At 38.4% G+C, this 14,657-nt stretch overlaps 2 protein-coding genes across 9 annotated transcripts; one reads left to right on the top strand and one right to left on the bottom strand.

The window, feature by feature from the left end:
• Positions 1-5,583: 5,583 nt before the first annotated feature.
• strat (RAB interacting factor STRAT) lies at positions 5,584-11,187 on the bottom strand. 8 transcript variants are annotated; one of them, XM_022068871.2, is made up of 3 exons: positions 11,056-11,187; positions 8,642-8,835; positions 5,584-6,134 (listed from the first exon to the last, which is right to left on the bottom strand). In XM_022068871.2, exons 2-3 carry the CDS (start codon positions 8,795-8,797, stop codon positions 5,886-5,888), a joined length of 405 nt encoding a protein of 134 aa, XP_021924563.1. In that variant the 5' UTR covers positions 8,798-8,835; positions 11,056-11,187; the 3' UTR covers positions 5,584-5,885. The 8 variants fall into 8 exon arrangements, with proteins under 8 accessions (XP_021924563.1, XP_021924568.1, XP_021924564.1 ...); XM_022068876.2 differs by having other exon boundaries at positions 8,642-8,822; positions 11,056-11,133; XM_022068872.1 differs by having other exon boundaries at positions 10,923-11,062.
• Positions 11,188-11,218: 31 nt separating this feature from the next.
• Positions 11,219-14,113, top strand: LOC110832137 (uncharacterized). Its single transcript, XM_022068858.2, has one exon. The coding sequence runs from the start codon at positions 11,219-11,221 to the stop codon at positions 12,677-12,679; it is 1,461 nt and encodes a 486-aa protein (XP_021924550.1). The 3' UTR covers positions 12,680-14,113.
• The last annotated feature ends 544 nt before the right edge of the window (positions 14,114-14,657 follow it).

Raw genomic sequence — 14,657 nt, 5'->3', positions numbered from 1 at the left:
GTATAAATTACTCAGCCTTTATAGAACTCACAGGCTGAAATAGTGTTCAGAAGAACACGTCACTCGTCGCTCAGCCACTTGAATTGATCCTACACTCTATTTCTTTAATATACATTTTAATATCATCCGCCATTTCATTCGTAGTAAGAATGGAAAGCTATTAGTGCCGGCCTAACTAACAAACAAAGCCACGCAGCCACTATAAACAAGGGAAACGTAACATTGGTTGTATACGTACTTAGTTACAGCGGCTCGTGTCACAGCTCCATAAACAGGAAACTATTTTCAAGACTGTAAGCGTAATATTTTCCTACTTAGAGAATTTCTGTTTACGTTCATAAGTTACTTTTCTTACTTCATTTGGATTACAACTCTGAGTGGAGATGCTGCATCCTGCAGATGAATTGATGTAGGACAAGCCTAAGGGCTCGTTGCTTCATTCTAGCAACACTCACACTGCATTGGACTGATACAACCGACTCGGGCCACAAAGACATCCAGACAGACGCTTCTCACGTTCTTCTGCCGCCATTTTGTTGTTCATGTCTCTGTTATTTCTTTGGCTAGATTCTTGTCTCCTGTAGCTCGCTCCCTGACGGACTAGCGTAATTTTAGCTCAAAATTTTTTTAATTTACTGTTTCACTGATTAGATGGCAGTTTTTGGATCGACATCCCCTCTGAAGGCGATCAGTGTGTGAACGACCTATGTGACTCCTGCAGTACCTTCTTCAATACTGGCACAGAAAGGTTTAAAAGAGTGTCAAGGCGGCCTACAGTAACTCAAAACTTGATACATTCTTCCTCAAGGTTAATACGATGGCCGCTAGACAAATGTTACACTGTGCTGCTGTGAGAAAGCTTTGTGTGTAGACAATCATACCAGATTCTGATATTGACACTCGGATTATAAATGACATGACGTCTGGACTTACGCACTCACAAACAAAATAAAGCAGTGTATCGTATCATAGCCGTAGGTTAGCACAGCGAGCGTGCTCATGACCCCCGAAGACATCTCGTCCTCGAGTCGGAGTTCCGACTGGGTACCTCCCCGAACACGAGGAACACACACACTCCCGCTCTGCTAACCTATTAATCGGGCGAAATGATGTGTGTTCCAACTTATATAAAGCGAACAAACCTCTTGCAAGACATCTCAACGTTATCGCTTTTGTTCTGGGAGGATAACCCAGACATCCTGACTGAAACTGCGCGTTATACTGTACAAGAAATGTCGCGAGCGTCTTCAGATAGTCCACGACCTCTTCCCGCTGTTTCTGGGACGGGACCTAAACTGCTCGTCATGTTCGTTTACACCCTGTAAGACCCTCGCTCGTCGAATCCTTTCCTGGTGTCAGTACGGACGCCACGCGAGCTTGAACCCACGCTGGCAGGAATTACTGTCCGCGGAGGATTACGTGAAACAAATTCGCGAGAAATGTTATCGGGCAATTAGATAATGGCTTAAGACCCTGAGCGGAATACATTCGAACCCGAAGCCATGTCAAAGTTGATGACCTGAAGCACGGGTTGTCCACCGGCTGAAACTGGACCTCAAAGGCTTGATGGTTGACCAGAGCTTTCAGGGCGAGGTCCCTTGTGACCTGCAATTGCCTCCTCACCCGGTTCTTGAGGAATATTTCATCCTGAATACTTCTCATCGACAATTCTGCTTTAATAAATAAAACCTATTCGAGTGAGAAATCAGGTAAGGGAGTGAGTGGAGCGACATTGCAGATCTAGGCAACTGAAATGACTTGTAAATGGAAACATTACTCAGAATAAGTTACGTCCATTAGCAAATAATATCGCAAGAATGATTGTACAACTGTTACAGATCAAACTATTTTGTTGTTTCACAAAGTAGTGGACTCTTCCGAGAAGAAAGTGTTTAACGTAGACTTTGAGTAACTAATATACAGAATGCAAACACGCTTTCGTTGGAAGCGACAGAGTTGTCACAGTTAAGGAAGTTAAGTAAACACAAACACACAAAACAAAAATATAAATTACTGTATAATCAGTCAGTCGCGTCTGTTTAACTTGGGCAAGAGGGCAGTTTTAGGTTAGGTTAGGTTAGAAAAGCGAAGGAAAATACATTTCTTCACTTCATGAAGTAACACCATCAAGTTGAGATATTCCGAAGGGGAAAAAGAAAAGTTTCATGTCATCGCCACCCCCGATTTGACGCCAAAGTGTGGCGCTGTAACGGTTTCACAGTAAAATGTTTCGTACACAGCAAATGTCTTTGTGTCACTTACAATTCGACGCGGCTTCCCAAGAATTCGTACTTCCGTGATGAAATATTCGTGTTACCACGTGGGGTGAGAATAAAAATATGACATGTACAACAGACCAAGTCAATCGAAACATTCGTGATTGTAAATAACTGGATTTTGATTTGAGCTTTCTTACATCGATAAAAGGGCAAAATAATTTCTAAATTTTAGGGCGGGGGGGGGCTGATGATAATGAGAGGGTCGAGGGGGGCCCAGAAGCCCCAATGACTGAACCTTCCATCATCACACATCAGTGACTTCTCGAGTGTTAAAAAGATATCACACATGATTCATGATCATCTTCTAGTCTAATTCGCCGCCACGTGAATTCCGCAGTTGGAGCAGCATCGGAAAATTAATTACGAATCGATAAATGTGATAAATCTCTTACGTTTGATTCATAATGGTCACAAACATTAAGCATTCTGATCAGTTAAGAGAAGTGTTCGGAACATGGCTGCCATTTGCATTTCTTATCTGTTACACGTCCAGAAACCTAGTTTCTTAAACTGAGAAAGTTGCAAGGTGGTCTGACGACTTGTTACACAACTTTGAAGCGGTTTAATGTTCATGCGGCTACTATATGCTCATAACGTGTTAGAGACAAATTATCAGTTGTATGGTGTCGCCATATAACCTAACCCAACCTAACCTAACCCAGCCTAACCTAACCCAACCTAACGTAACATAACCTAACCCAGCCTAACCTAACCCAACCTAACCCAGCCTAACCTAACCTAACCCAACCTAACCTAACCTAACCCAACCTAACGTAACATAACCTAACCCAGCCTAACCTAACCCAACCTAACCCAGCCTAACCTAACCTAACCTAACCCAACCTAACCCAACCTAACGTAACATAACCTAACCCAGCCTAACCTAACCCAACCTAACCCAGCCTAACCTAACCTAACCCAACCTAACCTAACCCAACCTAACGTATCATAACCCAACCCAACCTAACCTAACCTAACCTACAACCAAAATGTTAAATTCATTTAACAATTTAACATCAAGACAATTTTATTTTAAATAAATACTACGATTTCGTCTGTGTGTAAGATAAAATTATAGTCAATGTTCCTAATACCACACCATGAATTGTTTAATATTATCCTCCCAGCTATTCCTAGGGGTCTCACAATTGGACTCTTCTCATCAGAATTTCCCCACTGAAAATTTGTAAACATTTCTTCTCTCCGACGCGTCCCACATTTTTCCATCTCGTCCCGTCGTGGTCAAGGTGGTAACCCTGGCATTTGGTGAAGTTCCTTGTGTACAAACGTACAGACGCCACACGACATTACTCTAACGGTGTGACGAAAGACAAAATCTGGTCACGAGTCCGTCCCAACAGGGACTGGACACCAGCTGACTCACCATCAGCTGCAAAGTGATTTGGAATTGAATCTAGCCGCATCAGTACCCTGAGGATAAGGACACAGATGGTTCTCCTTTCAACCACCTAACCCGAGAGATCTTTATTACAAGTCGACGTCTATCCTCCAGATCAAACAAATGAAAATCTAATTCGAAGTCTCCGTCACCGCAGACAGCCTCAAAGTTCCGACAGAGTTGCCAAACAACGAGGGTGAGATTACAGAGTCCGTCTTGACCGATTCACCGTGCGTTTATTTTCTTGTAATTTTCCATTTCGTGAAAATGTGCTGCCTAAATTAGAAAAGCTTTCGACTTAATTAAAAGATTTTAACAATTCTGTCCACTCCACGTGAGTACGCTTTTGACAGCCTCCATCGCTACAGCCCAGAGGCAGCCATCTTCGTACTCACCGCAGTGAAAACCTCAAATCTTGTCTTCGTAGAAAGTAAAGCTGTCCCATTGCACCACATGAAGGTAAAGGACCCCAGAGCCGGCAGGGGCTAGAGGAAAAATCCTCTGCTCCCCTAGGGGATCGAACCCCGGTCCCGTCCGTAGTCAGTCACTATACAGACTGAGCTACTCCCGCCCTCACTTATCTTTGTTCACGAAGTGTTTGCATGTAAGAAAACAGCTACAATAATTTAGTTCGGGACCCATGGTATCTAACAAGTTAAAAAAAATCACACTAGATGGCAGAAGCTGTTGAGAGCATGTCACGATGGCTCAATCTCTCTTTCAGCCTTCACAGATCAGGAAAAAATAATTCTGTAGCGCACGCAACACGATACACGACACGACACACAATTTTGACTGTCTTCTGGGTTGTAGCGGCGAGTGGTAGAATTTTACCAACGTTTCGGAGGTCCTTACTGCCTCCATCATTAAGGCAATGAGTCATAAGATGATGGAGGCAAAAAGGACGTCTGAAACGTCGGTAAACGTCTACCGAGACTATACGGAACTACAACCCAGACGACAGCCATTTTCTAAAGTGATTATTTAATCCATGTAATGAGGATTTTTATTCTCCCCCCTCGCCCCCCGGCACAGACGAAATTCTTAAACATTATTTAGATGAGATTTGGCTTCAGGGGTTATATTTTATATCATGTTAATTAGCCCTTCAATGCCACCTAACATACGCAGCGCTCCGAGTAATTCTGCACGTTGACTTTGAATCTAAACAGAATGCCCACTGCAGATTTTTATTTTTAAAAATCAAAGACAAAATTTTGGCACAATTTCATTTTTCCATGACATATATTACATTATAATTCTTTGAAAAACTTCTCTCTCTCACCAAATAGTGATTTATATTACGTTCACAGCCTGCGTCTAAGGTGGCGGAAGGCTTCCCGACACATCTAGTCCCATCCATGTACGCCACACGCCCCCGCCCATCTCATTCTTCATTTAACATCTTACGACTTATATTTTGTGTGGAGGTTCAGAAGATAAAACAATTCCCTACGCTATACGAGAACCAAGAAACAACATCTCGTGGCAAATATTTTCTTTCGGAACATTAAGATGCAATGCTTGTTCATGCGCGCTTTCCGCTTCAATGGGCCTGAAAGGGGAAGAAAAATCAAAGAAAATACTTGCCAGGAAACTGCGGCCATTCCCACGGACATATTATAAAATGCACTCACCAATTTGGAGCGCCACTTTCGGCACCTTACAGGACATGACAGAGTTTCACAAGAACTGAGGTACGAACCAAAAGAAAATGGGCACCTTCGGAGCGAGATAGTAGTCGAACTTCTGAAAGTCTGAGGCCTCTAATGGACAATCGCATTAATACAACTACTACAATAAACTGATAAAAAACTTTAAATCAAACGCTACACTGAGACAAAAAGTATAATCGCGGGGATAAACGTGGATAAGGGAAACATTTATTCATATTCGACTAAGAGATATTTTTTTAACGATTTAAATGAATATATTTCAGGTTGAAGCGCTAATTACAAATCCTTCCATTCTTGACACTTAGATTATATCACAGATTCTTCACGATCACTGAAAGATTGTGTACAATCACAAAACTCAAATGAAATGTAATGGTGAACTGCAGTCACGCGTAAATAAGATTTACATGTATTATTAGTCTTTCTGTCCCAAGTTTGATACATCACAGGACTGTCAACATTTGTGCTCCCTCAACTTCAGAAGCACTTACATATCAGAATCAGCCCTCTTACCACTGCGTTATACATTACCTAACCATTGCCATGTAGTACTCTTGATAACGCCACATAGCTGGTTTGAGCAGCGATATCAAACCATCCAATAGGCCCCACTTCACAGTCAGCACAGGCGAGATATTTTACGCCGTCGACAGAGTTTGAAAAGCCGACGTTCTCAAAGGAATACATGTCTTCCACGACCCAGTAGTCCTTGATGATTTCATCCTGTACAGATGAAATTTCACCTCTTTCCGCCTTCTGTTTCATGTGGGGCAGAGGGAACTGACAGCACACAAAATTGTTACATTAGGACAGCATTCGACAGAAGTGTCGAGCAACGTCAAATACTTTACATACCTAGAAAGAGTTCATGGCGTGGCGTGATAAAATTTTCGAAAAGCAGACAGTTTCGAAGTTCAAGTACTACATCATTGCACTATCTGTGGAGTGGTCAGCAATGAATAAAAAGTTACTATGTTTGTAAATAAATCACAAAGAATAAACTGAAAACTCATTCAGTTCAAGTCGCGTTTATCTGTTACACAGTTCCTCATAATTTGAAAAAGATTACTGAAGACATCTAGACAATATAAAAATAAATATATGTTGATGGCTGTCTTCTGGGTTGTTGCGCCGTGTAGTCTGGTAGAAGTATACCGACGTTGCAGATGTCCTTGCTGCCTCCATCATCAGGGCGATGAAGGAGGCGGTATGACCTCTGAAACGTTGGTAAACATCGACCAGACTACACAGCGCAACAACCCAGAAGACAGAAATCTTCATACTCATCGCCCTGATGACGGAGGCAGTATGACCTCTGAAACGTTGGTAAACATCGACCAGACTACACAGCGCAACAACCCAGAAGACAGAAATCTTCATACTCATCGCCCTGATGACAGAGGCAGTATGACCTCTGAAACGTTGGTAAACATCGACCAGACTACACAGCGCAACAACCCAGAAGACAGAAATCTTCATACTCATCGCCCTGATGATGAAGGCAGTATGACCTCTGAAACGTTGGTTAACATCGACCAGACTACACAGCGCAACAACCCAGAAGACAGCCATCTTCAGACTCACCGCTGTAAAAACCTCAAATCCTACATAAATACTTGTTCCTACGTTTTAGAATCTGCTTATTACAAATATTGTAGCTCTTAAAATGTACCATAACATTTCATGATTATTCCAGTAATATGTAACTGCAGCAGCAGGAACTCAAAATTCAAATGATCATTGATATTTAAATTCTGACAAATATATTTCACAAATATTTTTCATAACTTTATGTAATCCTTTAATGCAGTTTAATAAATTTGTTTTCATTGAACCGCCACTTTTTAAAACAAAATTAAGAACATTTTAGTGCAGTGTCCTAGCTGTAGAAATACAGAGAACACGATGTTGCCACAGTTGAGTTTGATTATACATACACCCGTATGTTATTTTTCATTACATAATATACGCACATCTTCCAAAATCTCATTATCGGAAACCGTGGTGTGTGTTTTACATGACAAACTGAATACTTCATCTACCTGTAAAACTGAAGTATGAAGCATTATAACAATGGTGCATCGTAATAATTGTTCTTTTTGACAATGTCCATCACCTAAATTATAAAATAATAAAACCGCAGCATTTCAAAAGCTGGAGTCAACTTCCATCTTCAAGTAAACAGGGGGGGAAATGGACAGAAAGCTATCTAGCTTTCCTATCGTCAGATTTGACTCAGATCCGAGGCCAAACACAATGTTCTATGTCCTCTTCCCCCTTTTTACTTGAAGATGGAAGCAGAATCCAGCTTCTGTAACACTGCGGTTTTATTATTTTATGATTAAATAGTTGGACAAATTGCAAAAGAATAATTTTACACACCTGTAAAAAGTTTCTGAAAAACTGGTTAAGTTGCAATCGGTGTTGTCTGGTAACAAAAAAACCAGCTTAAATATCTTTCTTTGCTTAAATTTTTCATATGTATTTATTCCGTGGCGAAACAGCTCCAGAGAGCCAAAGCCGACTAGCTGGCTGCTGGCCTCACGTTCACATGCCTAAGCAGAGGTGAACGATCATCCGACCAGATATAGGGTGATGTGTGGTCAGCACGACGAACCCCCAGCCAATGCTAGTTTCCCTGACCGGATTACGCTACTAATTGTAGCTCCCCAATTTCCTCACGATGCTGGACTGGTCGAAAGCTCATGAGAAAATTCCTTCTCCGCCGAGACTCGAACCAGCGCGCATTCCGTATCGCCGGTCCGAAGCATGACGCCTCAGACCACGCGGCTATGGCGCGGGACATATGTATTTATTAAACCTGATAAATTCTGTACCACATTTTCATTTAAATGTTACACAAGTAATAAGTTTATTCCCACCTCCCTCTGGCATTGCATACCATCTCATATGCTCCAATCACATGATTGCAGACACAGGACAAGTGACAGAATTATTCGCAATGATCCATGCTAAATACAATGCTAAAATTCACACAACTGATACTAGCTGTGGCCTTGCGTCCAATATATCAACGCAGTAAATGTAGATATTGTACCGTGTGTATCACTGTGTGACACCGTGGCTGGAACATTCCATGTTCACCATTAGCGAAAAACCACTATATACCTTTTGAATTTGCCTAATGACATCCCTTTCAGACACTAGCAACAAAACTTTTCATCGGCGCTACCAAACACGTAACAAGATTGGCAGGTTGTAATCTTTGGAGAACACTACGTAAGAGTAAGGTTAGGTTTGGGTCAGATAGGGTGAACTGCACTTACCTCAACTTGTTTGTATATGCCCATGCCAGGATTTAGTATTTTTGAGGGGCATCGCTGACATTTAACAACATGTCTGTTCTTCCCATTTTCAACTTCTTCCTGCAATGGGAATGTTGTGGCAATCTGAGGAGAACGGTGGACCTTCCCTGATGCCATGTTTCTTGCCTTATTTCTTTTTCTTCTGAAACACGTGACTGTGTAGCAAGAAAGAGAAATTGAAAAATAAAACCAATCAGACATTAAGCTATGAAATTAATTTCAATATTGCCATATTTTGGAGGCTAGTATTAAAATGAATCTTAACAACTTGGATGGAGGTTTAATTAGGCTCATGACAGAGAACAGAATCAGGCTCTTGTGAGCATAGTAATGAACCTTACGCTTCAATCAAAGGAAGGAGATTTTTTCATTAACTTGCTGAGTATTAGGTCTCAAGGAGGACTGCATATATTCCATGCAGTTAGTTATTGCAATGTTTTCATATAATATGAGTATAAGTTTTGAATATTCCTCATCGTATCAATGCAAAATTTTTTAGATCATTGCTTTTAGTTATCGAGTCTCCTTCCCTTTATAAAATGTCAATTTCTATATGACCAGTAATGTTTAATGTGACTAAGGTTGAGATTTTGACACAATTTTTGCAGTCAACTGACTGGTCACTGTCAAAAAGATAATAAAAATAGTATATTAGATTAAAGGTGAAAAGTAAAAACTTTACTTTAACTTGCATTTCACACGTACAGTATAAAATACTACCTGGACTTCAGATCAAAAGAAAGAGAAAAATATGCTACAAAGACGGTGGTATTCCTTACAAAAATTTTCTCAGCAGTAAGACAAGAAACAGTAAGTAAATTTATGAAGTAAGTTTCTCACTTCTCCTCCAGTCTTTATCTAGTACAATTAGTTTTAATTACTTTTATTAAAATTAAAATAACTATCAGTCATTAATATCCACTATATTGATTTTAACTATATCCGCATTATATTTAAACATTCAAAAGACTTGTCAGCTAGTGGATCATATAATACAGCCAATTGTATATTAATTATATGTGCCCTTACTATCTATATATCTCAACTTTCAGTCCAAGGGTATAAAAACCTGCTAACTCCTTCCCCCATTTCCATGACAAATCAATGAACTCCCCTATCAAATGTAACAGTTTACTATATTCTCCTCCACCATGCTGTGATCTGTGACACATATTTCATACAACAAATTCAACAAAATCAAGTTCACAGTATCAAACAAATTATAATCATGTGTTATGTTCATTGTAATTGACAGCCATTTTCAAAGCAGTTATTAACTATCTTTGCATAGAATTTTACCAGAGAAGAATACATTCACACAATTCTTAAAATCAATATGTATTGTGATTCCATCAGATGTCAAGTCAGTTACCTGGCTGGCTAGGTCTAATTGCTACTTCAGTGACATAGTAGGTTGCCATATGATGCTTTACTTTAATTTGCTTTGCAGTGTTTGTATCAGGTGTACTAAGGACATACATAAAACATTATACTATAACATGTCTGAGAGTAGACAATGTCATGAATGCATGCTAAAGAGGCTGAATTATATTGTCATCTTATTTATGATGTTTAGGTTGCTCAATGACTATTTTAACTGCACAAGTTATACAGTGTTGAATAAAAATTGGAAAATCAATAATGTCAAATAGATTTCAAAGATAGATTTCTACACGACCAGACGGCATCACAACCCACAAGTAAACACGGTATGTTAGTCGGTAATCCGACCGAAATTCGAATCGATTACCTTGTAAGTCTTGCACTCTCTTGAACACCAGACCAAGGCTTTCCACTACACCAATCTGCTCGAGAGTAATTTTGAAAATGTTCCTGAACAACAAACACTAAATATTCTGTTACGCAAACTAGCAAACTAGCATTTTATATTCCCTGCTCTTCTCTCTGTCTACGTTGATATGTAAAACTTCGAAACATGCCACCAAAATGTACAAGTATACTTAATGTGATACAAACATGAATGTTTAACGTCTTCACTGTTGTCAATCAACGATCATATTCTATAATTTGCTACTAGCAAGTTATCTATTCTTTTATTGTCTGTGAATAATAGGTATAAAACGTAGTCATGAGAGTTCTGAACAGCTGACGTTTTGTAAATTTGATTGAACATGAAAAGATGGGCGAATCTCTACACGAGACACATGAAATAAAACATGAAGCAGGTTCAGACATACATCTCTACATTTTCAGACTTCCAATCAGGAGATTATTCATTTACCATATCCTTCAACGCTGCATATTCTGAGCGGCAGTGTCTTTATACAGACTGCAAACAAAACAAATTATGGAATACCAAATGCGTATATTAATATGAAGTTGTGTGACTCTGAAATTGGAAAATTAATAAATACCTATACGCTTGGTCTTCTAGATTCTCACAACCACAGATATTATGGAAACTAGTAGAAAGCAAAGGTGCCTTAAACACTAAATACTTGATCGCAAAATAATATTTTTTAGTTTCAAAACAAACTGTGGACGTGACAAGTGGCGACGAGTGAATCTCTACACAACATGGATGAAATAAAATATAAACCAAGTTCAAACAACGAGACTACCAGTACACCTTCAGACTTCGAAGACGGAGAACATCATTTACCTGTAACAACACTTTTTATAAAAAGTGAAACTAAAGATGAATCATGGGATAATGTAATAAACAATGAACGCTTAAAGGAAGAGGTTACCATAGAGAAACATGAGTTGCACGTGGACAATGGGGATGAATTAAAACCTAGAAAAGAGAAATGTGAGAATGTGGAAATGTCAAACCAATATGACATGTGTATAATCTTTCAACAACAATATAATACGGAGACTGGACGCAACTGTACAAATTTAAACCAGAAATCAGAAGAATTGTCAAAAGAGAAACGTTATAAATGCGAATTGTGTAATAAATCGTTCTCACAAAGTGGTGCTTTAACGACCCATAGACGTACTCATACAGGAGAAAGACCATACTCATGTGACATATGTAATAGAAAATTCACGCAAAAAGTAACGCTAGAAAATCATTGTCGTGTCCATACTGGAGAGAAGCCCTTCGTTTGTAATATCTGTAACAATAAATTTTCAAAAAAGACGAACCTTAAGTACCATTATCGCATCCACTCTGGTCTGAAACCTTATCAATGTGATGTTTGCAATAAGACATTCTCATTACGCGATCGCCTCAAAGAACACTACCGCATTCATACAGGAGAAAAACCATATGTTTGTGACATTTGTAATAAAAGATTTTCACAGTGTGGAAATTTAGCAACTCACAAGCGCACGCACACTGGAGAGAAACCATATATTTGTGATGTATGCAATATGAAATTCGCAGAAAGCGCGACCCTGAAGACGCACTATCGTATCCACACAGGCGAGCGGCCATACGCGTGCAATGTTTGCAATAAAACATTCTCCAAGAAAGGAAATTTGACGAATCACCATCGTGTTCACACGGGAGAGAAGCCATATTGTTGTGTTGTATGTAATAAAAGGTTCTCTGAAAGTGCAAATTTAAAAAATCATCTTCGTATTCACACAGAAGAGAAGAGATACAGTTGTTATATATGCAATAACAAGTATTCTGATAAATCACAACTAAAAACTCACTATCGTTGTCATACAGACGCAAAGCCATATATGTGTGTGGTATGTAATAAAAAATTTTCTGAAAGTGTAAATCTGAAAAAACATTATCGTATACACACAGGAGAGAAGCCATACAAATGTGAAGTTTGTAATAAACAGTTCACGCAGAGTGGTCACCTTGAAACACACAAACGCACGCACACTGGGGAAAAGCCATTCACTTGTAACATCTGTAATAAGAAATTCTCACAAAAAGTAACTTTAAAGAGACATGGTCGTCTTCACGCAGAAGACACACAAAATTCGAAGACTCGGACACTTAGCTCTGAGAATACTGGAGATCGATTGCATCCAGCATGTTCTGAATTATTAATGGAAAATCAGCAGTAATTTTTAATTTGAGGTTCTCATGGCACCAAATATGAAAACAGCTGTTCTGGGTTGTTGCACTGTGTAGTATGCAATGTTTCAGAGTTGCTTGCTGCTCTGATAATGGAGGCAGCAGTAAGCACCTTCTGAAACGTTGGTACACTTTTACCAGACCACTTGATGTAACAACCCAGAAAATAGCCATCTTCCTCAGCACAATAAAATACAATACTCTGATATTTCTTACACCAGACAGTTGAATTACCCAGACATACTTCTTTTATGTGTATTCATAAGAAAAGCAGATCTGGTTTTCACTTTATACATTAAAAGTAATAATAATATTGTTTATATAAAAAGTCTATTAATCATTACCATAATGCATTCATTAATAAATTCAGTTTTATAGATTACATTAACACAGATAATGTAATTGTACTTATTATACATTTTTAAAACACAGGAAATTTACATACATATAACTAAATGGAACTATGTACTTGTTGTATGTACCACTTGTAGCAGTCACTCATTTCATTGCCAAAGCAATCCATCTAGCACTTAATTCTTCTCATTTCTATATACTGATGACAAGCTCTAGTATTACCAAACTGTTGTGTAAAATAGGACATTGGATCTTAAAATTAATATACAATTTTTTAAAATCATTTCCTACTTTCCATGAGCCTTAATCAAGAAGTTGACTAGTTATATATATTAATTTTTATATTTATAATAATATCACATTATCTTTATTGATATAAAATGTCCTTTAACATTCTATGATCTCCTGTTTGTGCAGTTCACTGTGGAAGCTACAGAATGTCAAATCCTGTTATCAAGAGCATTTTGATTTGCTTTATCTTGTGATACTCAGCTGTCTTGTTTGGTTAAACAAATTTATGTTTCCTTTAGATGAACCTGGCATTACTTTGATGAGGTTCTTTTAGATACAGATGGTGTTTAAAACATTGGAGCACATCATGTTTAATTGTATTAAAGTAATTAGGTATGCAGTATGTAGTTCCTGCAGAGCTCTTTTATAATCTGTCTGTTATAATATTAATCTTTGTCTGGCTGAGTTATATTAGGTATGAACACATTCCATCAAACTGTATAAAATGAAAACAAAGCTTGTCTTCAGAAATTTTAGTTAAAGCAGAATGGAAGGACATGCTTTATATCATCTACATTTACAACAGTTTCTATTTCATACACACATAGTATCACAGTGAGAATATTATGGCTCCATTTTTAAGGAAACAATAATTCTTATTTATACTGAACAAAATTTCATTCATAAAATTTTATGTTGGCACATACCTGTTGAGGTGGTTAATTACAAATAAGTGTAGATATATCAATGTCAGATATCTTGTCCACCCGTGTTCTTGTTTTGAATAATTTTATATAATATTGTAACTTCTATACTTAAAAATAAATTTTTGGTCTGAACTCACTATTTTGACATGCCCTGGACTATCCATCTACTTTACGGTGAAAATATCATATTGCTTTCTTATGGTTTTTCAAGCAAGACATGTAAAACTAGCTACAAATCATTTCCCAAAAGATAGAAAATTAAATAAAAACCAAATTTAGTAATTACTTCCATATTCGCTATTTATTATGATCCTGGTCCCCTGACTGATGAGTCAATGATGCACACTTGAGAATTCCATGAACAAGGAATTGACCATCCAAGCTGGTTTATTGTCCTGACAGACCTCTCTTAACCCCCAACTGGTGTATGACCCCACCCTCCCTTATCAATTGCCATTCTCTGCTGATATGTCATGTTTCATGTTTTTCTTCTGTGCCCCTTCAAGTCTGTGCTTCATCAACTGGTGCATGGAACAGTAGCACTTCAAGTCATATATTTCTTGTGTAATAACTGTTAAAAGTTTTAATGGGGGTCCCACTGCCCCCACAATACTGATTACAGGACAGTTTCAAAGTTATTCCATAATTTTTCTTAAATTATATATATTTCCTTCTC

Source organism: Zootermopsis nevadensis, unplaced genomic scaffold, assembly GCF_977971745.1.
Source record: "Zootermopsis nevadensis isolate Lab colony 2312 unplaced genomic scaffold, Znev_1.0 Znev_ptg000010l, whole genome shotgun sequence".
Classification (NCBI taxonomy): domain Eukaryota; kingdom Metazoa; phylum Arthropoda; class Insecta; order Blattodea; family Termopsidae; genus Zootermopsis; species Zootermopsis nevadensis.
The sequence above is the reverse complement of the archived record's forward strand: the minus strand, read 5'-3'. Positions and strand labels throughout refer to the sequence as shown.

Excerpts from the sequence above, each read along its gene's own strand:
- strat (XM_022068869.2), bottom strand. The coding sequence starts at position 10,161 with ATGTATGTCCTTAGTACACCTGATACAAACACTGCAAAGCAAATTAAA. Across the intron at positions 8,836-10,052 it reads AATTAGACCTAGCCAGCCAG|TCACGTGTTTCAGAAGAAAA; the intron begins GTAACTGACTTG and ends CTTGCTACACAG. Across the intron at positions 6,135-8,641 it reads GCATATACAAACAAGTTGAG|TTCCCTCTGCCCCACATGAA; the intron begins GTAAGTGCAGTT and ends GTGTGCTGTCAG.
- LOC110832137 (XM_022068858.2), top strand. The coding sequence starts at position 11,219 with ATGGATGAAATAAAATATAAACCAAGTTCAAACAACGAGACTACCAGT.